The 27,508-nt window shown below is 38.3% G+C and overlaps 4 protein-coding genes across 9 annotated transcripts; 3 read left to right on the forward strand and 1 right to left on the reverse strand.

Moving 5' to 3' along the window:
• The first annotated feature begins 496 nt into the window (after positions 1-496).
• On the forward strand, positions 497-13,824 carry LOC100181079 (mitogen-activated protein kinase kinase kinase kinase 3). 4 transcript variants are annotated; one of them, XM_002130973.4, is made up of 27 exons: positions 497-733; positions 950-1,007; positions 1,371-1,461; positions 1,833-1,897; positions 2,123-2,178; positions 2,396-2,443; positions 2,948-3,115; positions 3,961-4,100; positions 4,250-4,334; positions 4,617-4,700; positions 5,106-5,226; positions 5,565-5,614; positions 6,084-6,124; positions 7,088-7,126; positions 8,039-8,065; positions 8,130-8,223; positions 8,394-8,825; positions 9,069-9,125; positions 9,367-9,432; positions 9,647-9,806; positions 10,161-10,260; positions 10,491-10,653; positions 10,809-10,926; positions 11,441-11,596; positions 12,016-12,108; positions 12,479-12,605; positions 12,956-13,824. In XM_002130973.4, exons 1-27 carry the CDS (start codon positions 632-634, stop codon positions 13,050-13,052), a joined length of 2,838 nt encoding a protein of 945 aa, XP_002131009.1. In that variant the 5' UTR covers positions 497-631; the 3' UTR covers positions 13,053-13,824. The 4 variants fall into 4 exon arrangements, with proteins under 4 accessions (XP_002131009.1, XP_026691630.1, XP_018668873.1 ...); XM_026835829.1 differs by lacking the exon at positions 8,394-8,825; XM_018813328.2 differs by lacking the exon at positions 7,088-7,126.
• A 684-nt stretch (positions 13,825-14,508) lies between these two features.
• LOC100183429 (39S ribosomal protein L12, mitochondrial-like) lies at positions 14,509-15,382 on the forward strand. The gene has a single exon (XM_002130888.5). The coding sequence runs from the start codon at positions 14,562-14,564 to the stop codon at positions 15,123-15,125; it is 564 nt and encodes a 187-aa protein (XP_002130924.1). The 5' UTR covers positions 14,509-14,561; the 3' UTR covers positions 15,126-15,382.
• Positions 15,379-19,006, forward strand: LOC100185803 (nucleoporin-like protein 2). The gene is made up of 7 exons (XM_002130912.5): positions 15,379-15,529; positions 15,618-15,707; positions 15,801-15,894; positions 16,527-16,732; positions 16,964-17,066; positions 17,260-17,387; positions 17,706-19,006. The coding sequence occupies exons 1-7, from the start codon at positions 15,415-15,417 to the stop codon at positions 18,077-18,079; spliced, it is 1,110 nt and encodes a 369-aa protein (XP_002130948.1). The 5' UTR covers positions 15,379-15,414; the 3' UTR covers positions 18,080-19,006.
• A 481-nt stretch (positions 19,007-19,487) lies between these two features.
• On the reverse strand, positions 19,488-27,186 carry nr-like (nuclear receptor). Of its 3 annotated transcripts, XM_026835757.1 has the most exons (6): positions 27,023-27,185; positions 26,091-26,894; positions 25,676-26,028; positions 22,775-22,966; positions 22,589-22,718; positions 19,488-20,779 (listed from the first exon to the last, which is right to left on the reverse strand). In XM_026835757.1, exons 2-6 carry the CDS (start codon positions 26,875-26,877, stop codon positions 20,472-20,474), a joined length of 1,770 nt encoding a protein of 589 aa, XP_026691558.1. In that variant the 5' UTR covers positions 26,878-26,894; positions 27,023-27,185; the 3' UTR covers positions 19,488-20,471.
• Between the last annotated feature and the right edge of the window lie 322 nt (positions 27,187-27,508).

A 27,508-nucleotide genomic window follows, 5' to 3' on the forward strand; every position in this document is an offset into this window, starting at 1 on the left:
GCCCCATCATAGAAATATCAATATTCGATTATTTTATCAATAAAAGGCTCCTCCCGTCTGCAGAGTATTGCAGGTGCGCGAGTGATTTTGTTCACAAACTTCTGGTAATGCAAATCAAAATTTGTTCCACGGATGCCGATTAAATAAACAATGAACCAAATTTGTTATAAATTAAATAAATCTCTTAAATGTGACTTGTAAATGTACGTGCTTTGAATGCCAATTTTTTAAGATTGCACTCTCATACATGAAAAGTAACATTCTGCACGCCAGCACTCATAACATCTTGTCAGGAACTACCATATATTCTGCAAACTGGGCGCTCCTAATATTGCTTCTATATTACAATGTATGTATACTGATTACTGACACTGCAGATCCATTATTTTCTGGTGAAAACGGACATTCATGCCAAAATGGGAACCGACAATCGATTTTTGTAACCCAGTATTATACTTTTTTCTGTTTATTGTATGTTTATCTTTATCATATTTTCCTCTACTCTTATTCCTAGCATTCACCTTTATTTTTTTGCAAGACTAGGTATTGGTAAAACATGCCAGGCTCTTGACCACTGGATTAAATTTTAAACTTGGATTAAAACCAAGATCTTGGTTGAATAAGACCAGTCATGATGATGAATCCATCAGCTGACATCTCCCGCAAAAATCCTCAGGATGACTTTGAACTTCTGCAGCGTGTTGGGAGTGGAACATATGGGGATGTATATAAGGTTGGTATGCGCGCTTGGTCACATTCATACATTCAAATAATCAGTTTGTTTGATCAAGTTGTATAGTGATTATTTTAATGTATGGAACTCCTGTCTGATTATTGTAGTAAAGCATTCTGAAAATACTCTTACCAACCAAAAATATAAAGTCAGAGAGATAATACATTTTGATTTAAGCATATTAATATTTCATATTTATGTGTCTGATATTTTTAGGCAAGACACAATGTATCAAAAGAGTTGGCAGCTATAAAAGTGATTAAATTAGAACCAGGTATGTTGGATGATATTCCTAAAATTATATTCATCTTTCTATTACTAATCGTATTACCTTCTTGCATTATGTTTAAGTAAAATTTGATATTTCCTACTTTAAGTATATTACACGGTAGGTAGACTTGGTATGTGTCCATGGCCAACCTTTTAGAATAAAAGCTATATTATGTTTATATCAATCTTCTTTGTGAAAGTTTTTTATGAGTGTTTTATATTATAGTACCATTTTCATGTATGGTACTCATTATAACATCCGTTCTAGATTAAGGTATAATTACTTAAGTGTTGCGAAATAAGTTTCCTGTGTAATTGACCTATGCTCTGATGTGTAAGCCTTATAATTAGCAAGCTTTGTATCAAGGTGATGACTTCTCCATCATACAGCAAGAGATAATAATGATGAAGGATTGCAAGCATGACAATATTGTTGCCTACTTTGGCAGTTATTTAAGGTAACCCACTACGTTTAAGGTTCCAATGTCTTTATCTATTTAGAACTGCATTTAAAACACACTTTGTTTACATACACTCAGACTGCCAACATAACAGTTTAAATTAAACATCCAACTAATGTTTTTGTCTAAAGTTGTTAATGAGTTTTTATATAAATGACTCTAATTTAAATGGTGGTTGTTGAATTGTCAGATAACATATATATCCCAACTGCAGGTATGTCAGTATCAGTATACCCAATATAGACCATTATTATTAATTTACCTACACTTTTATTACTTACCATGTGTGCCAACGTTACCCTTGAATATCCCACGTCACGTGTATGTTCCGTTAAATTTAATTGTATATATGTTTGTTGTTTAAACAGGAGAGACAAGTTATGGATTGCTATGGAATACTGTGGTGGTGGTTCAATGCAAGATATTTATCACAGTAAGAGTTATATATATTGTTATGTATAATATTATACTTTTAAGTGATATTATTTACCAACCATTTAGTAGCCTAGTATATATATATCCCCAATGGGGAAAACAATCCTGGCTTTTTTTAGCAATGATGCCAGGAATGGATTATGGTGTTTCTAAACTAATGCGTTTGCTGTTTGTTTTGTTAGTATATTCAGCTGGTTAAATGAACGTTTTATGTTTTATTTAGTTACCGGACCACTCGATGAGAAATTGATTGCATATGTGTGTCGTGAAACTCTCAAGGTGACTTGTATTCTATTCTATTCTTGTCTATATACCTCATATTTGACCCTAATCATGTAATTGCAGCTTATTGCACATACATAGCACTCAGGGCAAAGCTATGCCAAACAGTAAATGTCTACAGTAACTTTACCAAACCTTATATTATACACTGCATGGTCACTGATAAACACTTCCTGCATTACCAACTGCTAAGCTTTCTTTATGATATTTACAGGGGTTGGCCTACCTTCACAGCAAAGGGAAAATGCACAGAGACATTAAGGTATACACCGCAGTATTTTCACTTGCTTGATAAATGCTTTGTTTTATTGATTCTTTCTATAAACTAGATATCCTTTATAAAAATATCCCAAACTAATTATAATATAGATTTATTGACCAGTTCTTTAAAGAGGCTACAGCAAATATTAACTGGAAAATTTCCCAATATAATACATTGGCTATAAAGCTATATACATACATGTTAACAAATACCTTTACTTACTAAGCCAGGACAGGCAACTTTAAACTGTTCCATACACATTACGTTCTTATATTAAGAAAAACAGCCAAAATATTACTGTGGTAAATTAAATGAAATCTGATAATCACATTCAGGTTCAAGTGTTAAGGGATACAGCTACAGGACAGACAAAAATCTAATATAGGGGAAAAGAACAAACTGTACCTAATTAGATATTTATTTTGCCCAAATGGCATTATACGTCTCTTACTCAAATAGAATTCAAAATATTACGTTGATTTCTAATGTTCCTCCCATCTCCAGGGTGCAAATATTCTTCTCACTGATGAAGGAAGTGTGAAGCTGGCTGATTTTGGTGTCTCAGCTCAAATCACACAAACCATAGCCAAGCGAAAGTCATTTATTGGAACCCCTTACTGGATGGCGCCAGAAGTTGCTGCTGTGGAAAGGAAAGGAGGTTATAATCAACAGGTTATATGCAGTTATATTGTACAGAATATTTAAATTTATTTAGTCAAAAATAATGCTAGTATAAGAAAAATGGAGTGGGTTTCATGTATGGGCGATCCAAATACCCGAACCAATTGTCAAGCTATAACTAATATTGTCCTGGTGAAGTTTTACCAGTTTTGACTAATTAATTGTCGGTTATGTAATGGAAAAGCATTATAAATAGTGTAGTAGAATAGTTTGCGTTAAAACTTAATGTAAAAATGTTTTAAGCTTCTTGAAAATACATTCTATTATTTACCTCATTTAAAATTAGCACCTTGGCCAGCCCTGTTACATACATTCCACATTATGGTACAGTTATTCAGGCATCTGCCCACACAGCTTGTTTAAAGTTTTCAGTAATTCACTGACACATCAGTACTAGGTAGCAGGGGATGCATGAATCACACATACTGATTGTGTTGACATAACTCGAACTAAAAGTCATTCAATGTGTTCCTATCAACTTACACCCACTTGAATTTCTACAAATTTATAAACATAGAAGATATCTATACAGATTTATGTTCTAGTAACACAGTATATACCAGTGCAATAATTACCTCACGTTTATATCCATTATTTAAAAAAAATCCAGGTTTTCTCAGCCTTTGTATAATCATGAGACTCGTGACTCGTGTAAAAATTGCTCTTACACTAATTTACTAATGTAACCTTATAGCTGTAAGGCAAACTTTGAAATGCATGTCATTACTCATTGGTTGAAAACTAATCAACTTTATAGTCTCCACACTTTATTGTATAAACTTACTTAAAAGCTTGACATTAGCAATGGCAAATATGACAAATTTGTCTTCCTCCAGTGTGACGTGTGGGCCGTCGGTATCACAGCGATTGAATTTGGCGAGTTACAACCCCCCATGTTTGACTTACATCCAATGAGAGCGCTGTTCCTCATGTCAAAGTCAAGCTTCCAACCTCCAAAACTAAAAGACAAACAAAAGTAAGCCGGAAATCTTTGTAAAAATCCAAAACACAAAATATTAACGGGTAAATTGTATACCAACACTATTTGTAATGTAATGTTTTCTTCTCCTGCTTATATTTAAATTCTAACATTCTTCATTAACTATTTCTATCTTATTTTCTAAGGTGGTCGACTGACTTTCACTCATTCGTCAAAGCTGCGCTGACCAAGAACCCTCGAAGGCGACCTTCGTCTGAAAAGATGTTACAGGTTGGATATTGCTGTTTCATTACAACCCAAACATAACTAACTGAAAACAATTTCACATTCAGCAGCACAAAGTTTAAACTTTAATTTGTTTTAACTTTTTAGCAACCTCCAGAAAATAGTTAAATGTAAATATGTTTTTAAACAGAAGCAGGTTTTAACAATTGTTGTTTTGTCGATATATCCTATTTTTTCTTTTTAAATGTTTTTTTTTTTTTGCTGCTGTAATTGAAGAAACAAATAAAGATATTTTTATTATTACATCACTGTTTTATTTCTTTTCAGCATTCATTCGTTACACAAGATGGATTGGTTGCAAAACTTGGATCCGACATGCTGAAGCGTTCGCGGGAACCTCAGATAGGCGAGGTGTGTGTTTGTGTTTGTGGAACTGTGTACAATACCTAGTCACAGTGTATTACATTGTCCAATTGCTCCAGACATTCTTATCAGCATTTAATTTGTTTGACGCATTCAACAAAACTCCTGTTAACATGTGGCACAGTAGTAAGTGCATCTGCCTCTAACCCAGAGGTTGGGTTCAAGGCTCGTTGCTGCCAGTGGCTATAATGGGTTGTCTAGTTACATACTTGCTAACTCTTGTTTTATATTGACTGTTTTTGCGCTGCGAAAGGATGATAAATAAGTTACATGTGGTACTTTGTAAGCTGGCATGCGGTGTATGAAATAGACAACTTGTGTTATACCAACTGTTGTTGCCACATGATAATAAATAAGTTACGTTCATCCAACATCTCAACCTTTTTATCCCAGGGAACTGTCCTCCAGGATGAAGACGATGAAGATGAACTGATCAGTGTCATCCCAAAACGAAGGATCCAGTCTTCTAGACCCAAAGAGGAGAGACAAGGGAAAACAAAATCCGAAGCAATATGTCAGTATTTTATGTTTTATTAATATAATCTTTGCCGTTCGGCAGATAAAATGTCAGAAACACATTCCGTTTTTTTGATACCAGATGAGTTAAAAGATTATCTAATGTCCAATTTATTTGCATTGTGTGAATTTTTATGTGTATTTTAATCTAGAATAACCGCTTATTAATTAACAGTTTTTATATTGGATTATATTTAAGATAATAAGATACTGATGATGCCATTTTAGGCTGAATTTATCTCCTATAACTCACTGTACTTAATTAGTTTACTTTATTTTTTGTCTGTTACATATTTCTTTATGCTGATATTTAAAGCAACTTGTATGTTTACACAGTGGGAGACATTCAGTTCCAACCTCCTGTTACAAGAGAAACAGATCTCGAGGTAAACAAGATACTGTGCATAAAGTTTTATTGTAACACAGGCAACTGTTTTTTTGTTCATTTATTTTCTTAATTTTATACCAGATGAACCCTTGAAAGTTTATTTACATTATGCCTGGTAGCAGAAGTAACATAATAGTTCGTAACAGTGTTACACAACAAATGTAAAGTTGCAAGCAGTAGCACATGTGTTCAGTGGCGCAGCCAGAAAAAAAATAAGGGGGGGGGGGTTTTAATAAAAAAAATGTATTTTAAAAAAAAAATTTTATAATTTTTTTTTATAATTTTTTTTTGGTTTAAAAGGGGGGGTCGCGACTTCCTACCCCCTGGCTGCGCCACTGCATGTGTTTGTATTTAGTGTTTGTATAAGTTGCAAGCAGTAAAACATGTGTTTTCTTAAAACGAGTTGTATATTTTTTTAACTTTGTTTCAATAAAAATTATGCCAACAAATGAATTTTCTTTCCACAGGAGAATGACGAGAGATGGACTTCAGAGGAAGTTTCTAGCAAGTGAGTGTTTTGTTTTGTATCTTTATTATTTTAAACCAATGGTCAATTCAAATTCAATGTAATGTTGAATTGCACCATGCATGTATCACTTGTGGTCATTTGCATATTCCAGTTCTTGGTGTTTCAATGTTTTAATTTTGTTAAGTCCGTTGTTGTGGTTATGTTTGTTGTTGTATTCGTAATAATTACCTGGAAATTTGTCCATTATGTTTAGTGCTTATTGCTTAGCATATGGAAAACTCATAAGCACCTATGCAACATTAATGCTTTCTTAACTTGGTACAATCAGCTAGCTTTATGCATAGGCAAGCTACACTCACTGACAAATAACATTGAATTGTATTTAAATAACTTGTTGGTCTTGATTTTTGAAACTACTTTGTGTAATTTCATGGTTTAAAGTTTCAACTAAGTAGACAACAGTTCTAAAAATAATTAAACCCAAAAAATTTAACTTATAAAAGAAATTCTTAAACATCAGATCAGCTTGTAGAGCACTTTGCTTAGTTTTAAAATAGTAAAAACCTGAACATGTGTTAGTGGCAAATTTCTTTAAATAATCACATGACTTTCTGAAAATTTTAAGTTAATATTTTGTGTTCATAAGACAAATATATTTGTCACATGTTGCACGGGACAAGTTACCTATGTCATCATCATCAGTAGTACTTGTAATTAAACCTCTATATTTAACTTTGCTTAAATGCCATCTCATGCTACAGTAGCCATACATAGTTCACTGCGCTACATTTACTTGGAAACCGACCACCTTTACATTGTTCCTTTTGATTTAATAATAAATGAAGTCTCACTGTAATCTTAGCCACACCTGCCTATATTAAGAGGTTAATACAACCACTATGACATCATAGAGCATGCTTTGTTATGTCATTTGTCAATGAAACAATTACTTTATGATTATTTTGATCACTTATTATTTCCACTCGCACCCTAATCCGCCAGGAGTCTACTTCGTTGCGTGGAGGAAGAGCTTCACTCACGGTAAAGTTTTCCGTTTGCTTCTTGTTGCAGTAAGGGCTCGGCACCTAACCTATAATTGCTCTTTGCTCTCAAACACAATGTTCTTTTTCACCCCTTCTAAAACGTGTGGGTTAATTTGATTAATCGGTGAAATTATATTCTGACCACCACTTACTGGTGCTCTAGGTTTTGGTGTCATTTTCTGATTCTGCATGAGTTAGTGCAATTTGTCTGTAGGGTCCATTAGTTTAGATGTAGATACCATCACACGTCATTAAATTCATTGCTTACCACACCTCAGTGTAGTTATGTATGTAGAAAGCAGACTTGTGTCAATACAGTTTCACTGCGTGGTTTATATGTCTGTTGTCATGCAAGTTAATTATTAGCTGCAGTATCGACCTTATGTAAAGTAATATTCCATTCACATTTTGACAACATATTTGTGCACATGAATACAATAGATGTAGAACCTGCAGAGTAAATTCAATGTCAATTGCATTTGCATAGTTATAACATAATAGCACCTGAACCACCACACTGGCAGCACCAATATTGCATTATATCAGGTTCTAACAATGAAACACAAAATATTTGCAATGTATATTCTTTAACTTTCAATAAGCAAGACAGCCGAGCCCTTTAAACAAATGCTCCACCTCTATTTTGCAGCTATTCCTTATTTCATTTGTTTTCATTTATAATTAGTTACAACTTTGACCAAATATCATGCAACCTTAATACTTGCATGGCATGCATGTATATTTATTTTGCATACACAGCATTGCATGTTCGGACAATCAGATCCTAATTACTTATCACTCTAGAATCTCAGGTGTTTAAATTTACATTGGGCACTGACTTGGCAGAAATAAAAAACTCGTTAAAACATATTTTTGGATACTGACATACTAAAGCATTTCAATATTACAGGGGACATGATGCCATTCTGGACCAAGAGTAAGTGACAAAATTTATAAAACAAGCTTAAAAACATAAATTGAAATTATCTTTCCCCCCACAGGGAAGGAACTGGCACCATGAGAGCTGCAGATCGTGGTACAATCAAAAACAATAATGCTCCAGTGGATTTATCTGGCCCCCCTATTCCACCCAAAGTAAGTTCCTGTGATTAGTGATCCATTGCTGGGTGTTTTATTTACCAAATGCGTTTTGTGTTGGCTATTCTTTTAGTAGAGCTTTAAATACAAGATAATTTTGTTCGAACAATATTATCAAGCATGGTGATTATTTTTGATTTGATTTTCTTTATTTTTTGCCATAAAAGCCACGACAGTACGGCGTCGAGTATTTTGGAGCACAACCGAATGCGCTGGGTCCACCAAGCCGTCCCCCCAAAGACAGTAACTTGGCAAATGCCCCTTCAAGGCCCCCAAAACCACCCCCATACCACATAAACGGAGGGGCTTTTGAAGACGACCCTCCCTTGGTCCCACCACGTCGTCGGAACTCTCCAGCTTTGATCGGGGCATTAGTCGACCCTGCATCTGGTCGTCCTCCAGTACGCCCCATGTCCCGAGCACTGAACGGTGCATCCCAAGACTCGGGTCTTCTTGGCCGCCCCACCCCTCTCATGGCTGTTGCAAAACCCCCGTTGGCCGAACCTGAAGATGACGACGTAACACCAACCGGAAGTCCGAATAAATTCCATCCTCCGTTATCTGAAAGTGTTTCTTCTGCATCGCAGCAGAAAGAATCTGTGAGCATGTGTTTTGTTCTATTTACGTTCATATTTTAATTCAAATGCAAGCGTTATTTTTGTTGGAAACTGAATTTATTACAAAGCAAATTTCAGGCACTCAGCAAACATTGATTATTGATTCATGCATGTTAAGACATTATTTTAATATCCCCCAAAAAATGTACAATGCACCCCACCTAAAATTTTCCTGCTGTTTTATTTTTGCCACTGCTCTATCTCAACCCTGCTTATGTTTTTCAGTCTACCACGTCATCACAAAACGTTGTCAATGGCCTTCCTCCCACCCCCAAAGTGCATGTGAGTTAAATCAAGAAACAAATTGATCATCAACTTTTTGATTTCTATTTTTAATTGTTCACATTTAAACTTTGTGTAAAACAATCAGCATATACTTAACAATTAATCAGCTTTTGCAGCTAAAATTGCATTATCTGAGATGAAAACTGTAAATTGAACGTAATAATTCTAACCCCATTTTTAAAAAATCTGCATTTACCTCTTATTTCCTGTTATTTTAGTTTATCTACCTTTTTCTTAGATGGGTGCTTGCTTTACCAAAGTATTTAACGGATGTCCATTGAAAATCAATTGTGCTTCAAGCTGGGTAAGTCCTAGTCACCAAATATAGCAATGTTAAAGTTTGGTAGGAAATTTAGTGGTAGAAAGTTAGATATTTGGTAACTTAAAGCAGACACAAGGTGTATGAAACAGAACATTGTGTTAAAACTACTGACATAGCTGGACCATACAAGGTAATTGAGTAATTAAGGACCTGACCCACAAAGAATAGAATTAAGTTAAATATATTTGTTCCACAGGTTCATCCTGACTCACATGACCAGTACATTCTGTTTGGGGCAGATGAGGGAATATACACACTTAATCTGCATGAGTTGCATGAAAATACCATGGAACAATTATTCCCACGCAAGTGTGTATGGTTGTACGTGATCAGCAATGTTCTAATGTCAATATCTGGTAAATTACTTTGATAATGTCTTACTTTTTGTTGGTATAATGAAGTTTATATAGTACCGGTGGCGGTAATACTGTATGGTTGCTGTTCTTTCTTTAGGTAGTTTAGTTTTAGGTTGTTTAGTAAGTACATTGTTTTAAACTAAACAATGTTTTCCAATAAGCATAACTATTAACTATTTATAGAAATCTATATTTCAGCATAAAAATCACATTATAAGCTGTCAGTTTGAATTAATTACTAGGTTTGGTATGTAAGAGATATCACTTGGGAAACAGCCCAAGCCAACTTTACTTCTACATGTTTTAAATTTTTGCATTTTCTTTCTGTGTCTTTATAACTTTTCCACACAACAGGCAATCGGACCCCACAACTATATTCTCACAACCTCGTTGGTTTGCATGAGAACGCACAGCGTACACAGAGAATTCACCTTCCTGAAAAGATGGTGCCAAGGTATGGCTTATTACGTGGAGCAACCAGGGGGGCTTTGGGTAGTTTTTAAACTGAGAATTAAAAAAAAATTGTTTCAATTTTTTCCTAATTTTTTTTTCTGTCTGGTCCACTGACTGCTCGCAATAAATGTTAGTTTGAATATTGGGTTTACGTAATCCACAGTCATATTGTAAGAAATATTATAATTTTCTGGTGCAATACCTTTTTACCCAACTATCCCCATTATACAGGAGGTTTGCGGTTTCCACCAAGGTGCCAGATACGAAAAACTGCCAGCGTTGTTCAGTTGTAAGGAACCAATACAATGGACACAAGTATTTGTGTGCTGCACTCCAGCAAGCAGTCGTTCTACTACAGTGGTACGAACCAATGAACAAGTTTCTTCTCATTAAGGTATTTTGTCGATTCTAAAATACTAAATTATTATCTAAAATATTCGATTTGTTTTTTTTTGTAATTTTTAAGTTACATTTTTTTCTTTTTTTTTCTGAATATGAATATTTTTATTTCCTACCAATTTTATTAAATCTTCCAATTATTTTGTCAAGCAATTTGACTACCCACTACCCCACCCATTGAGAGTATTTGAACTCCTAGTAACCCCTGATGCAGAATACCCCCTCGTATGTTACGGGGTGAGTCTCGCTACTGCCACAACATCACCAAGTAAGTTGCGTATCTATATTTGTTGTTGTGGGTAAACTACAGTGTAAATGTTAATGCAGCATTCAGTGTAGTACTATAGAGTAGACTGCAGGATATACATTCTGTTACTTCTGCTACCAGGCATAATGTAAATATTTTTTCAATGGCTTATCTGATATGAAAGACATAGTGTATTTCGATTGTTACATCTCCTACTAGCACGACTTATTAGGGAATAGATGACTCATAGAAACATTATTCTCATGTATGTTATAGCAGTGATTGTCAAACTTGTGAATGGTTTAACTGTTTACCTACAGATAGAGGTGAATGAATGCTGTCAGATACGATTAGTTAAATGGTGGACATCATATACTGAGCTAATATAGAACCAACAAGAAATAAATAAACATGCTGATATTCCTTGTAAGCACAACAATTAGTAGATCTTTTACCGTGCACATAAATCAGTCAAAGAACTCTACACATAAACTTGTAATATACAATTTAATTAACATATCTATCTTACCCCCAGACAAAGACAGTGGTCCACTGTCGGTTTATCACCTTAACACCATAAACCTGAACACCTCCTCATCGTGGTTTAGCGACCAAGGACAAAGTGGGACACAGCTCGCTGTTGTTAATGTGACGCAGCTTGAGAAAGACACTTTACTTATTTGTCTTGAACGTAAGTATATCTGACCTCTAAAAAATCTTTCAGTGGCCCATCTGGTATGAAAAAGTAGTATTTCCAACATATTGTCTGTCAACCGACAAGGCAAATAACAGAATATCTGACTTCTAATTGCAAAATTAAAAAAAAAACAGCAATAGCAGCGGAAAACAGCTAAAAATGATTTGTTTTCATAGAGTTATAAGACTATGTTTACAAGTAACACACAATACTACTTGAGGCTTTCAAACTAATTAGCATGACAGCAGCACACTTGGAGTCTCTGTATCTGATTTGACAAATATTTATAAAAAAATTAAAACATTTTTTATGTTTTTGTTAATGCTAAAGTTTTGCAGCAAATATTACCTTTTGGCAGTGACTAAATTACTTTATCTGCAACATATTATTATAGTTATATTGTGTTACCTCAGGTGATGTAAAGATAATCAGTCTTTCTGGTAAATTGAAGTCAAGTAGAAAGTTGGCTTCGGAACTCCATTTTGACTTTGTAACAAAGAACATAGGTATGATACAAACACTTGTTGAATGAACATATGATATTACACATTTTAATTCTCAAGTGGCTGGGTAATATGGGTGTTCTGTTTTATACACATCGTGCCCCTTCAAGAGGTACTACATATCACATTTATAAATGATTTTTTTCCCTGTATGGCTTACAATTTATACCAACCATATTGTACCACTGGGTTGGAGTTAAACTAATTAATCTCAAACTGCTCAAAAACAATGTATTTCTGACGTTTTGTCTGCCAATCGGCAAGACTTCAAGAAAGATCAATCAGATTATGTCTGGTAGTGGAAGTAACAAAATAAACTAGTTAGGATAAAAATAAGCCTAAATTTCACCATGTGTTAAACTTCTTTGTGCAGTTTGTCTCCAAGACAGCATTCTTGCTTTCCATGAGCATGGAATGCAAGGACGGAGTTTCAGAAACAACGAAGTCACACAAGAAATTTGCGACAGAAGTCGGATCTTCCGTCTTCTTAGTTGTTACAGGTGTGAATGGATGTAACTTATTTATTATCGTGTTTAAGGGTTATGAAAGTACTTATCACACGGGTGTCATGTTTCATACACCTCGGGCCAATTCACAAGTTACCACGCATGCAACTTTGTGGGTGATTATTTGGGGGATTTTTATGTTTTGGTAAAGTATGGGTCGCAATTCAGACAACCCATATTACTGGTCAGTGCAATAACCGAAGTGTTGCCAAAGGATATATTCGGCTATAGTGTTGGCAGCATTAAACTTTTTCTATGTTACAAAACATTCGCTTAGATAATATAACCTTAACCTTAGCTGCTTGTGAAAATGTTTATTTAACGCTAAGTTTTTATTCCTACAGAGTGATCGTATTAGAAAGCAAACCAACCGACAATCCTAAAGAACTTTCCAACCTTTACATCCTGGCCGGTCATGAAGACATGAGTTCAGTGTTTTAGACGATTGCGCAACATCTGGTCCGCATTCATGACTCGACTTTGCACTTCATTATCCTCGACCATGAGAACATCCAGCTGTGGACGATTGTGCATCTACGTGGAAACCATGCACGTTGTCACTGTATGTCTCATCTAAGTTGTTCTCCAAGCATGTATGCAGCAGCCACGCATGCCTCCATCTTGGAGTGCAAATATACGCAAAGTGGTGACCCCTATGTATATAACTTGTTTTATTTCTGCGCCGGATTGCAACTTTGTGAGCAAACATCTGGCTGGTTTTGGGTTTTATGATTGACAGATTTTCTGCCTTTCTTGTTTTACGTTGCCATTTTACTGCTTCTGATTGAAAGTGCCTGGTCACTCTTTCTTTCGCCTTTGACGTTATTATTTCAAACTGGTGTATACGCTGCAACTATGGCGCGCATAAGTTGCTTTTAAGTAGTTTTTTTTTTCCGGAAAACATGAAAATAATGAACTGCTGAAATATTTTGATTTTTGCATTCAATTTCCGGCGGCATTGACTGTACACAGTGAACAAAGCTATATATATATATATAACTTTGTGTAAAATTATTTATGGCTATTTTGCTCGTGGCTTTCAAACCTTACAGCAAACGAGAACTGCAATCGTGCGCAGTTCAGTTTTCATAATTGCCGGCTATAGCCAAATAATATGTGTCTGTTATATTTTCTTTGTATATTTCGCATCTACTATACATGGCCCTATGTTCGAGGTATCAATAAATAAATAAATATTGGTAATGCGCTTGGACTAATTGTAGTTCATTAAAGATTAGTGATCAGGAATCTTTTAATGGCTCATCTGGAATACACTATTAGCTCTTGAAAGATTATTTATAATTTAAACAATGCTTGGTAGCAGAAGTACCAGTAAGTTAGTTATAAATACAATATTTTGTATAACTTTACCTGTCTGTTCCATTACGATTAAAACATGGACAAAACAACGAGACTGTGCCTTAAAATATTTTTTTTTGTCCAAAACGTAAATAAAACATTAGTATGGTTGCGTTTACCAGCGCTTACTATTTCTATTTTTGCTCTCTTTCGGTCTTGTTTTGAAAGTTTCAGCATAGGGGTTTCAAACCTCGCCAAAGGTTCACGTGCATAAAAAAGGTTAAATATGCGTTAAAAGTTTCTTTATTACTAAGTGGTACGTTTGAATAGTAAAATATATTTTTGTGTGGCCTTATGCTTATTAGTTTATCTTGGCAATACGTTTGTTGTTAATGAAAAAACTTTCCGACTTTCTCCTACGTTATCAGACCGCTGAACGTTTATGTAATGTAATGTAACTACTTATTAGTACTTACTCATATAGGCACAATCCTGTAACTCCTGAGGGCTTATGACGTACTAACCCTTAACCACTGACACCTAACTTATAACTATAACCACAAGCTACCAACCAGCCTAAATTTACCGTACAGGAGGATTCGTCACTAATTCCAATGTTTTGTGTATTTATAGTGTTAGCTGATAATAAAAATGCCGATATTGTGGAGAATAATCAGACCCACTGTTAAGTGCCTGAGTGCCGTTAACAAATCTTCCGCTCTTCATACGAGAGTTTTATTATCAAGAACTGCCACAACTAATGCTGCTGTTGAAGAACCATTGCCACCTCCTGAAAGAGATAATGAAGCCAGAGTGTTTGAACCCAAAATTGTCAATCTGGTTGACTCAATTTCGAGTCTAACCCTTCGGGAAGTTGCGGACTTGAATGAGCTATTAAAATCGACATTAAATATAAAAGACACCCCAATGATGGCTGCACAGGTAGCGGCTCCAGCAGCTGCAGCAGAAGCAGAGGAAAAACAAGCAGTTCCAGAGAAAACAGAATTTGGAGTAAAACTTTTGGAGTTCTCACCTGCAGATAAAATAAAACTGATCAAAGCCATTAAAGCAGTAAAGGAAAACTTTAACTTGGTTCAGGCGAAAAAATTTGTTGAGAGTTTGCCACAGATTGTAAAAGATGAAGCTTCTAAAGAAGAAGCGGAAGAAATGAAGAAGATACTCGAGGAAGCTGGTGGAAAAGTAGACATTGTGTAAAGAATTATTCACATGCATACCATTTTTATAGTGTCGTGAAAATCTAAAGTTTCTGCACGATAATATCTCAGCTTTTCGAGTTTGCCAATTTTGAGTGGGCCTACCTAGTTGGTTTCTAAAAATATAACCATATGAGCTTCTTAATTAAATGTTTGGATACTTACTAAGTCAATTCTTGACAGTTCATTTAATAACCCATCAAGTATGATAGTTCCTGTGCTTTTTAAGAACTGTAACATCCATTTTTCTTCCTAGAACATAAATATAATAGTAGAGTGATTTTGCAACAATGGTTATATGCAAGTTCTACCAACAAGGTAACTGCAAATTTGGAAGCCGATGTTATAATGAACATGTAAGGTATAATGAGAACAGAAGCAGAGGTCAACAAAGGAGTCAAAATGGTAACTATTATTCAATTTTAAACATACACCAACCACTGGAATATAATTTTAAAGTAAACTGTCTTACGAATTGTTTGTTTTATTTTAGACAACTACGGCAACAGAGGTCGTAATCAAAACTATGTTCAGCCTTCTCGATTTGATGATTCGAATCGGCAACATAAATCCCACACAACAGGTCGGTTGCACGTTTGTCTTCAATGGTTTTCACTGATACGTTATACATGTGTAAATGTGTAATAACATATATATGCCTGTTTTCTATTACCAGATAACTACAGCAGTCCATTTAACAGAGGTGGAAGCAACAACACAAATTTTTCCTCTGGGTCAGAAAAACACCATACACAACAAAGCATAGACAAGTATTTAATTAAAAACATATTTTTTAAAAATATATTGATACAATAGTTTATATCCAATTCAATTCTCTTTTTGGGTGCTGTGAATGAATGAATGAAACTTACTTTATCCTGGCGTGACCGGAAAACGAAAGTCGATATAACACACGGGTTTTGATACACCTCGTGCCAGCTTACGAGTTGCCATGTATGTTACTTATTGGGTGATTATTCTTTGGGGGAATATTTTAATTTTTATATATATGGCCAGTGACGCAGCCAGAAAAAAAAAGTAAGGGAGGGGGCGGTTTAATCAAAATATTTTTTAAAATATTTTGTCAAACTATGCAACATGCACAGCTTTCACCTGTTATTTCTTCAGCAGACAAATTTAAAAGAAACCTAAAACTACAAAGTATAAACCACTGACTTCCAATGTTTTATATGCCATGTTGCAAAGTTATCATGGTGGTAACAGTGAGATATCACCGTTCACCACATTTGTACAAATTGCTACTATTTCCAAAATACAGTAGAACCCACAAAGTTAAATACATACCAACATGTAAGCAGGTGTAAATTAGCACGTGTGTCATAACAACTGTCCTTGGCTGGCCACACAAGGGAAAATATATAACTTTCATTTATTCCTACAGATTCCATTGGACCTCAAAATCCCAATCAAATCGCTTCAACGCTTTGGCTGAGTTAGAAGAACCTCCATTATCATCCAATACTGTTCAATCAGAAGACCATGCATCTATGTTTAAGACAATATCAGAAGACATGGCTCTGTGGCCAAGTTCAAAAATGTGGCCGTTTTCATGTTATTCATATGCAAAGGAGAAAAATTGCGTAGAAGGTAAAGTGAACCTTTTTTATTGCTTGTATAAATTGTATAACATCAGTATTTGTGTAAAATGCACAAGTTGTATTTTAATGTTTACATGTGTAAATTAATGTAACATGTTTTTCTTTTTTTACCTTACACAACTAAATATTTTAAGTTAAAAATATAGTTTATAAGATTGATTTTTATTGGTATTAAAAACATTGATATTATAATTTACAAGCAAACTTTGTGCAAAATAAGGTTTGGCCGACATACAACCTGAGGAAATCCGTACTTTGTATTATCTTTATGGTTTGGAGCGATATCGAAATATCTTGGATGAAGTTGAACTTATCTACACAAAGTTAGTATTTAATATAAATATAGGAATCGATAGGATACAATTTCATAATTCTTTGAATGTTTTTTGTTTACTACCAAATGGGACAAGAAGTAGTGTAAAGGTATCTTATCTTCCTCCACCCTACTATACAATATACACTCTTACCACAAAACTACATTGTTAAAGTAAAAACTTAAACTTATTCACTTCACAGACGCAAGGAAGAGTTGAGATACATGAGTGAGGAAACAAAGTCTTCACTTTTATTACAACTTGGATCATCAATAGAGTCTAACCCATCTGCTGGCCTCTCTATTTATTCTTTGTACGGTCCTGGCACAGGTGAGTATTATTTCTAATTTATGTTGGATATTTATTTTGTAATGTTTAGTATTTTGTTTATATTTCGGAAACTGTTTTTTCTAATTAATGCACAAAACAAAACAGTGTTGTCTGTCAGGCTCAGCTTCAATGTAAACACATCATGTTGTACTTGTGTTTATTACATTATACACTATGTTTCGTTGCAGCAGGTGTTTTAAATACTAAATGTTACATTCAGTGAATTAGAATATATGATGTGTCTGTCGTAGAATATCCTTTTAACAATCATGCGCGTTTGACTTAGGACATCTTTTCAGTTTTACCTATTTTTTATAGAGTTTAAGTCTTCTTCAAAAGTAGCAGATGTTGCTGCGTTTCCTACTCAATCCACCGTAAACCCGACCGTTACTAGCACAACAACTGATTTGTTCAAACCCGCTGTTGCACAATCCAACCCATCTGCTTTACCGCCACCTAGCAGTAGTTTTATTCAACCACCGCCAGCGACTGGTGGCGCACTAGGGCAAATGTTTAAGACAGTTCCAGCCGCTGAGACAAAACCGTTGGTATCGGTGTCATTAACTACGCAAGACCCGACGTACACAGATAAAACTGAACTAACAGCAACTGAACTGCAGCAGTTTGAAGCGCAAAGCTTCACGTTAGGCAAAATCCCAATGCGTCCTCCCCCCAAAGACCTATGCAGGTAGCACAACATGAAGATCTCATGACCATACGTGGACTACCATACACAGCGTATCTTTAAAACATCTACAGTTCGGCTATGCCATATCGTAGTCGATCGACCAAAGCTTTGAAAACATCGATTCATTCGACGTCTTTCATCCACAAACAACTATAATGCCTCCAATTTTGCGACGACTAATATATCATTAAGTGCTCGAGTTACCAACGGTTCCTATCACAAATCCGGATAATAACACGTACATCGTTATATCGAGTTCTTACCCACACTCCATCTATAAGATCGAGTTGTGCATGTTAACGTGTAAGTGTCAAAGACGTGTTCTGTTTATGTGTGCTTACGTTAACTGTCGGACCGCTCGGTCAGTTTCTGCTGGATACCGTTTATTTATTTTCCTCTCGCCTCCCCAGATTATATCTTAACGCAATTACTTCTTTCTCTGTGGCTCGCATTATGAAACATAACGCGTGGGTAGTTCACTAAAGTATTTACCACCAACTATTAAAAAGCATTTCTAAAATATTTAGGACCAGTTTTGCAACAAATATTTTTTAAATTAAGGTAATGCTCGCAATTCATTAAATATTGTAAGCAATTGTAATTTTAAAGATAAAGAAGCTAAATAATGTGCGGTTTTCCTTTTCATAGATATATATATGTCATTTACAAACCCTACAGAAACTTAATATATAGCGCCACAATCCACCGGTTTTGCGTCAACCAATAACCACTTCGGATTAGGTTAAGGTTTACCGCAGGTTAAATAAAGCTGCATTAGCACGGTGACCTACTATGGGTTAACGCGAACTATGACTAGAATGCAAGAAATTCTTCCACGAAGAGCTAGGATAATAATCTACTGGAGTTTGGCCAATTGTACTTTATTTCATGTTTTGTTTGCCTACAATGAATATAAACAGTGTTGGGAGAACTTAAAGGTGTATTAGATTCGAATACAGCTTATTAGTTCCAGCGAACAGTTTGCAAAATATCCAGTTACTCTTATAATGGTACATATCCAATTCGCCGAGTAAAGCTCGCCAAACCGGCTGGTCTGCTCAGGAATGTTCTAGAATCGTTTTCTGCTTAGTTTCTTTATTATTGTCGTAAATCGGTATATTAGTTGCAAGTGCAGACGACTGTTGGCTTTTCTACGACTCGTGACTTTTGCTGTTGGGGTATAACGGGTTGTGTTTATTTAACATACTGCGAGTATTTCAGCGTATTCATGTACATCGATTTCCACGATGAATCGTCCTTGTTACACTGCTAGTTTCGAGTGGGACAGCACACAGACACGACTAAATATGCGGCCTCCTAGGTGCTTGCGTTTGTTTTTTGAATATTTAAGCCGCGGTAATCGGATCCGTGGTTCGCCGAGTCGCGATTTGGATACAGCAGTTACAACAACATTGTTTTCCCTCTCCGGTAAATGTATTCTTGTCTAAAAATTTGAGCACGTTTTATATAAAAGACGATGTACATCGACATTGATAGTGAAACGCAACGAACAAAACAAACGCAATCCAGGGTGGCGAAACTCGTGATAAAAAAGATTGGAGAAACTTGGCTCGGAATGCTGAACGAGATGGGCTATTAAGCGCCCTTAATACTGCAAGCTGTGCAAAAATTAGGCAGTGGTAAACGCGCGGTTGTCTGCTAGCTATATGGTGAGAGCTTGGGTGTAAAAAACAGAGTGGTTTGTGTTATAACCCGACTAACTGGAAAATTACCAGTTAGTTGGCGAATGTAAGTAAATTGCGGTGAAAGGCCGAGACCACAAAGCCGTTTCGCAAGTCGGCGACAACTATATGATTATGGTTTAACCTGCGTGGCAATTTTTAGGATAATAGACGGGAGATTGTCGGTCCGGAGATGTGCGGCACGAAAACAACGATTGGCAGTCGATGGAATACGATATGAGTGAAATAACAAGTGTAACAAAAACTAGAGTTTCTAACTCCGGCTCGCTTGATGATGGGTCTAAGGGTAAAAAACGTGCCGCTTTTAACGACGGTAATCTCTACTAAATCAAGAGTTCAAGTCCCGCGGGTTCAGCCCACTAAACGTGGTCAAAAGGAGCCTTTATTTATAGAATGTTGGATCAGCTGGACCGCGACAGCACAGCAGTCTCGTTCGTGAGATACGGGAAGAAAAGTGGTGCCAAATTACATCCGGACCGGTTCACGGTGCCAAGGACGGGATACCGCTGATTTCCAGCCGATGAGACGACGGGTCAAAGATATTTTGGGTCAAAGATATTACAGCTTTCACTTCGGCGGCGAGTAGCTTAGTTTGGCGGGGTTGGGATTCCATTTGGGCCGCGTAGGGGTGGGAAAAATCTCAATGGCAAGTCCAGTGCTGCTAGCTCCGCGGATTTCACTGTGGTTTAAACTTCACTTGGCAGCATCATCAGAGTTATTGAAGTTGGGTCGCATGTAAGTGTCATATATCGATTGCATAGTATCAGCTTGCAGTTCGCTGGTAGACGGTGCTAGTTGGTAGGTGGGTAAAACGGGGGGTGTAGTGGTCACGGAGATTGGTTGGGTGACCGCTAGAGGTCGGGTGTGAGCATCAGGCACTCGTTCATGTTGGGATCCGGTGGAAGCGATGGGTCTTGGGTTTGAACAATGGTGACTCGGTGTGCTGACGAGTTTGGTTTTCGCCGCTTTTCGTCTGCTTTGGTGCGGGTCGGTTCTGACCACTGAAAAATAACAAATCTGATTAGCGATGACTGTATATGGAGTATGCTGTCAACGGGTAGCGAAACGAGTTCCCAAACTACTTGATCGTGATCGATGCTGTAATGCGATTAAACTGCGGTCCAACCGCTAGAGCTTATGGGGAAGTGTGACGATGTATAAACATTGTCGTCATACCGTATATACACGGTGCAATTACTATAGCGTGGGAAAATGCGCAAACTGTTCGCAGTTGAACCCGGAACTATACCGTGACCATGACAACCAGATGTGCTGTCACGATAATGAGGGCAGAAAATTTGGACGGTACTAAAAACCTTGGTCGTCAAACGATAGAGTCGCGATTACTGTACCGCAACGCCCACGGCCTTTTTGCAACGTGTTTATTGATGACCAAGGTGTCGTGAAGTGCCGTCGCTGCGCCGCACTTCGTCTGATCCAGCAACGAAAGCGATCTGACTGCGGTCCTATCCCATCCTATGTCGTGACATGTTGTTTACACCGCTTTAACATTCGCGGCATTCAATCGTGCTAAACATCGAGCAAGCACCAACATGAACAACCTTCTAACATTCGCAATCGTGATCGAGTTCATCGCCAGCCATAATTATGACGCATTATGCTAGACCTTTCGTGATGCTTCCAATGCGAATGCTTCCGTATTAGGAGCATTACACTGCGTGATCTTATCACGGAAAACAAGGGTGGATTCTCCCCACCGAAACACCTTGGTACCGTTGCTCCCGATTGGTAAACCGATCTGCTGAGGTGGTCGGTAAACGAGACACTAAATCGTCCGCAGTGGTTATGAAGGCATTTCCAGCGAAAGAGCGATTCAATTGTGACGCAACCCAAAACGATAATGTCGATACGCCGCGTTAGAACGTAGATTATCCCGCATAACTTCGCAGCCACAACTGGCCACCGCACAAAAGGGAAGCGTTCTCGGGTCTGATTCAACAAACAAAATGGTGCCGCTCTGCCTGCCGATGATTCTGACGTCGTGAGCTACCACAAACAAGCTGATGTAAGGAGAGATAGCGAGTGATTTTTGCCTGAACGCTTGATATAATCAAAGCCAGGACTGTCGTCGGCTCTTCTCAGAACAATTGGCTTCTATTTTCAATTTACGTTTCGCGATCCCCCGCTCACCAGCACCGGTGTGCTGCAAGCCCCCGAGCGTCTATGTGTTTACACCAATCGTTGTTCGGCACAACGAAGTGTAAACTTACCGCTCCAATCAGTCCAACCAAAACTAAATAGCAGATTGTGACATTTGACCCCAATCGCATTGAAAGTAAACACGGGGATACGTGCTCCTGTGTGTGAACCCGTTTAACCTTCGATGAGCCTTGACACTAAATTTACCGCCCAAACGAAAAACTTAGCATTAAAAACGACGCCGGTTACCGGATACCGATAACACCTGTACATAATTTTAAAACACCGGTATTTTCGATGCGTTTCCGGGCTAAGCGTTCGCCGAGTTTTAATTAAACATAGTTATCGCAATTGGAAGTATATGAAGCAGTCAGCTCGGCAATTATCACCTGTGTGCTTCGCAACAAGTCGAACACCGGTCGAAACGGTGGGAGTGCCGTCCGAAGTTAGTTGTTTAAATGGCAAATTGCCAACCGCCGGTCGTTGCGGGCAAGAAGAATGTCGTGTAAGCGCATTTTTTGCGATCGCTAATTATGGCCGGTACTTTAGCATTAATAACATACTCGGCAACGATGATGAGCCGCTTATTCTTTTCTACCAGGCATGTTGTACGTCGTCTTTGTTCAAAACTTTAAGTTTAATCTGCTTACCGTTTTTAATCATTCCCACTCTGAGGCATTTCTGATAACGACAATATGGGCAGTGGGTTCTTGTCTTTTTATCAATCGGGCAGTTGCTGTTCCCCAGGCACACGTACCTCGCATCTTTTTGCACGGATCGCTGTAACATAAAACAAAATATTAGTTTATATTAAAAAAATCATAAACTGTCATTACCTTAAAAAATCCTTTGCAACCCTCGCAAGCAAGGACCCCATAATGTTGCCAACGTGCCTTGTCACCACAAACCGCACAACTTCCTTCCCCGAAGCCGCCGTAGGTTCCCTGGGAAACGGAAGGGTGTGTATGTACTTGTGGCTGAACCTGCGCCAGCGAGGGAGAGCCTCGTGATGTTCGGGCGACGTTGCTCTGCAAAAAGATTAATGATTATACAAAAGTTTGTTACAGTACAGGTCTGGGTGGTTATGGAGTTCACGAAGTCGTGCGTAGATCGAGATACGTATCTCACGTTTGTTTGGATTCTTTTGGAATTAGTGGGGACACGATATTTAGATGTAATGCCCGCCAAACAACAGGGCGTGGACAATTATATAAATCCCGCGTTTAGTAAGCGGGGGCTTGTTTTGTTAGCTCAAGTTTGTTCAGGCCCTCGGGCGGCGTTTGTGATGCCAGAAACAAGGCGGCGGTTCAATTCCACTCGTGTGGTTTGTTTTTGCTGCTGATCATCTGGCACAAGTTGGGATTGAAACTTCACAAATGGCCCTTTGGACTAGTTTACCCACATTTTTATTTTTTTAATAGTTTTAACTGTGACATCTAAATATCCGCGCGTATCGTTGCATTACGCACAAACGTTATTGCCTAAAAGAATTAGCTATAAACCTATCTGGCCAATCAAAGACGTACTTTCCGATATATGTACCTGATTTTGAAAACCGGCGAAGTCGCATTTAAAGTTAAGTGCTGAATATTCTATTTTGACTTCGTTTCGTTGCGAAAGGACTGGAAATCTTGTAGCATTTTGCGCGGCTGAAGGAAGGGAAACGCGCCGGCGTTTATTGTTGATTGAGTTCTGGTAACGAACGTTTGGCGATGTTTGGTTGAAGTAGGGGTTGGGGTTGGATTTCACTAGACTTGGTGATACTTCGGTACAGTTATTGTATGAGGTAGAAGGCGAATATTCTCCAGCTGGAGAGGGAAATTCCTGGTCGTAGCTTGGCTTGGCGACCAACTTGCGATGCGAGGGCAAATATTCCGGACTCGGAGAATGCAATAAACTTTCGAAGCTGAAGTTGTTGCCTGAATCGTGTCGACGACGTAAAGAATTTGCGGACTGGTTTGATGGAATGTTGGTGTGGTAGGAATGCCTCGTTTGCTGCATTGGAAGAGAGTTGGTTGCGATGAGCGGTGGTCGGTTATTTGTCGAGTAGTCAAAGGGTTTGGTATTGGTGGGATCGAATGAGAAATATCTTCGCTTCGAGTTTTCGCTCCAATCTTCATCAAATAGCGAAACATCGGGTTTCGGCACTTTGAGGTCCACGGCGAAATCGAGAATTCTCCCGCATGGCGATTCAAGGGTTTGGATTAAGGTGGAGTTAGCGGGGGACGGCGGTGGTGACACGATAGTTAGCTTAGGAGCTGGATGAGACTCGATGACGTCTGGGGAGAGACACCCACGATCGAGCAGATTTCGTTCCGTACATGAACCAGGAGTGTCTGGTGGTGAACCATCTTGATGAGGAGAAACAAGCTCAGTGTTCCATGAGTTCGGTACCACGGCTGCCAGGCTAACATCCTGGGCCCGACGGTGCCATCTGTTTCCGAACTTACCGCCTGGTCTACTTTGCCCGACGTCAAAGTTGCTGGAAATCTTCATGCTTCCCCCTGAAGTCGACAAAGACTGGATCGTGATCGGTGAACCAAAAAGTTCGTCCTCCAGTGATAACTTTTCATGGCCCATAAAAAGTGATTGATGTGAAACAGGGGCAGATATCGGTCGATCAAAGAAAGAATCGTGAAGATCAGTTGTGTCCGAATCATCCAGTCCGATCAAGGAAGACGAAGACGAAGATTGATGATCGTTTTCATGACTTCCATTAAACACCGCAGCTCCTAAAAAATCTTCCGATATGTTACCAAGTCCACCAACAGCTCGCAAAGAAGCCAAGATATCAGAGTGAGTGTTGTCGGTCGAAACGTGGTCCTGGGAACCAATATGGCTTGGCGGTGCTGCATTCAACTGCCTCGAGAAATCAATTCGACTCATAATAACCGAGCATGCGGTTTCAAAAGCCGCACTCAAGTTAACTTGCGGCAATTAAACCATCTTGTCAATGTTTATACATACAACCTATCGAACCTGGCCAAGGCATTATATTGAGTGTATTTAAATCTAATATTTTCAATTATTTAGCCATTTCTCAGAAACACGTCCTTATTGCTGCATGTAGGCTACAATACAACTTCTTATAATTTCTACGAAAATTGAAAGTCTGACTCTTCGTCAATAATATTAGACTTAAATGAGCCGCTGAGTATATAACGGGCTCTCTTTTTCTACTACTGTTCTACCTTGTCCCGCGTATCTTTCAATGCTATATAATTTCTTTGCGGATAAGCCGAACTTGCAAGTTACAATAAATTCCTGTGCAATATCGCTAAATCGTATAAATCATTCTTATTTTGGTTTGGTTACGCGCACTATGATATGAAGTACAATGTCTCTGCATATCGGCTGGAGAGCATACGTGCAGGATGCATGGACTCACAGTGAGCAGTGTGAATGTTTATCTGCCGCGATCCTCTCCGGATCTACCGTTCAGCCGGCACCCCTAGGCTATGAATTTGCTGTCGTTCGTTACAGCGCCTTGTTCGTCCAGTCCAGCGAGTGACCGACCGTTTTCTGCGATTCGCACCGAGTAATAACTAAATGGTGCGTTGGCGACGTTTTACCACCGCCTCATAAAGCGACAATGGGAACCAACCCGGCAATTACTGCCAAGTTCAATCGACTGTCGGTTTACGGTGGTCAGCGACCGTCGTTCGCATTTACTTACGGCACTATTTTCACCCAGACTTGACAGTAGAAGAAAATAAAGAAACAGTAAAGATATGTACCTGGTAAAACACCTTTGCTCGTTTTCCACGTGAAGAAGTAGCGCTGGTATAACGAGACGTCTGTTCTTGTTGAAAGCTTGGGGTTGGTATGGTACAATTCAACGGTTTCTCGGTCGGAAATTGAGTAAATGAACCCGAATAACCAGCGGTTGGTGAATTCCAACTGCTAATCCCTGGCGTTATTGAGTCGGGAATAGAGGGGTGGGATAACGATTGAGGTGTCGGGGAAACTTGTCGATAACGAGCAACTCCTAGACTCTCGTGCGACCACTGGCGAGCAAGTGGAGCGCGATGAGACATCTCTGTCGGCGGCCGAGTGGCTGGTCGATTGTCAATAAAAGTAGGCTGGCGTCCTGAAATTAAATGATTCAGTTATTTGTGTGTCTTTATTAGTAAATTTTAATAAGCAACGTACTTGTAAAAGGGCAAAATGTTTCAGTTGGAGCTGCCCAGGTTGCATTACATGCTGAAGTATCCAACGGTGGGTTCTGAGAAAATGTTTCCACGTAGGTTGGATAATGTTCGAACTGTACGTGTGCTTCATATTTTACTGGGTAATTTTGTGGGAACTGCGGACCGGAAAATTGAGTCGATGTATCCAGGCATACACCGGAGCTTGTGCCCTCAAAGCCATGCGCGTAGTTTATTGCACCTAAGTCGCTGTCTGTGCAAAGTTGGTGCAACTGATCGAATGTTTGCTGGTTCTGGCCTTGTCGGTCCGAAGAGTAAATGTCTCGAAGTCTGTTTATCGCTGACTCGTCTTGAGTGACGAAGCATTCATTTGAAGTTTGAGGTGAATAGCTCGGTTCGTTGCAAGACGAAACCCATGACGAACAAGGCTCTTCGTAGGTGATTGCATCTGCTGCTGTGCACACCAGTTCGGCGGGTGATGGGTAATCTTGACTCATTTGGTACGGAACCTCCGAGCTCTGGTGTGCGGAAGGGGGGGTTAGGGAGGCGTAACCAAACCCTAAACCTTCGCTCATGCCTGACTCGGACGAGCCGATCGAGTATGAAAAGTGCGTTTGTGGTTCGGAGAAGTCGCGGATTAGATTCTCGACTATCTCCGCATCAGGCTCACTAAGCGGGGTGTTCAGGAGCCTACTATAGCTCTCGTCCGCCACTGTAGTACATGCGATGTTGGGTGAAGTATATCCGTATAACTGCACGTTCTTCTTCGGGAATTCCACAGCGCAGTCCATTATTACTTCGCCGCGATCTGCTCGTATAGTTAAGATGGCTGTTACAATGCGTTGAAGCGATGATGAGTGGACGGACGTGGTGAGGATGAAATGAGTGAAAGATGACGATGTGGCAATTTACAACACTTATACTCGGGTTTCTAACCTGGTGTTTCAGCTCGTGTGGTCCCACTACTAGAGTTTGATTCCCCGCTGAAAGCAATGTTTGCCGTTTAATGATCCAAACCGGTGCAAGAAAGTCACTGAGTTTATGTGCAGTCAATGTTCTGAAATGACTCAAAGTCCTAACTGAACCTTAAAAACAGAAAGATAGTATTAAAAATCCTATGTCCTACGTAATCATAAGACAAACCTAATGAGAAATATCAAATTCAACGCATACGAATAAACCTATGTTCCTAAATTATAGTGTGTTAACATTAAACATTCCTGGCAGAAGCTGCACGCGTGTTTTTTACCAGAATCTTTCGTATTTTCCATATATAGATGTAATTGGCCACATTTAGGCGCATTAGAAGTATTCCGATAACATAACCTGTACTCTTTGCTTTATTGTTGTTAAAATTTTCGAAATTTCCCCATCGTTTGGGTTTTCCGACTTATAGAATAAGAATACATTACATTAGCAGCA

This window comes from Ciona intestinalis, chromosome 9 (assembly GCF_000224145.3).
Source record: "Ciona intestinalis chromosome 9, KH, whole genome shotgun sequence".
In the NCBI taxonomy this organism is placed as follows: Eukaryota; Metazoa; Chordata; class Ascidiacea; order Phlebobranchia; family Cionidae; genus Ciona; species Ciona intestinalis.

Excerpts from the sequence above, each read along its gene's own strand:
- LOC100181079 (XM_002130973.4), top strand. The coding sequence starts at position 632 with ATGATGATGAATCCATCAGCTGACATCTCCCGCAAAAATCCTCAGGAT. Across the intron at positions 1,462-1,832 it reads TACTTTGGCAGTTATTTAAG|GAGAGACAAGTTATGGATTG; the intron begins GTAACCCACTAC and ends TTGTTTAAACAG. Across the intron at positions 12,109-12,478 it reads CTTTGTAACAAAGAACATAG|TTTGTCTCCAAGACAGCATT; the intron begins GTATGATACAAA and ends TTCTTTGTGCAG.
- LOC100183429 (XM_002130888.5), top strand. The coding sequence starts at position 14,562 with ATGCCGATATTGTGGAGAATAATCAGACCCACTGTTAAGTGCCTGAGT.
- LOC100185803 (XM_002130912.5), top strand. The coding sequence starts at position 15,415 with ATGGTTATATGCAAGTTCTACCAACAAGGTAACTGCAAATTTGGAAGC. Across the intron at positions 15,895-16,526 it reads ACACAACAAAGCATAGACAA|ATTCCATTGGACCTCAAAAT; the intron begins GTATTTAATTAA and ends TTATTCCTACAG. Across the intron at positions 16,733-16,963 it reads GGAGAAAAATTGCGTAGAAG|GTTTGGCCGACATACAACCT; the intron begins GTAAAGTGAACC and ends GTGCAAAATAAG.
- nr-like (XM_026835756.1), bottom strand. The coding sequence starts at position 26,877 with ATGGACTGCGCTGTGGAATTCCCGAAGAAGAACGTGCAGTTATACGGA. Across the intron at positions 22,719-22,774 it reads GTTGCAAAGGATTTTTTAAG|CGATCCGTGCAAAAAGATGC; the intron begins GTAATGACAGTT and ends TTTATGTTACAG. Across the intron at positions 20,780-22,588 it reads AGTGGGAATGATTAAAAACG|TGGTCAGAACCGACCCGCAC; the intron begins GTAAGCAGATTA and ends GTTATTTTTCAG.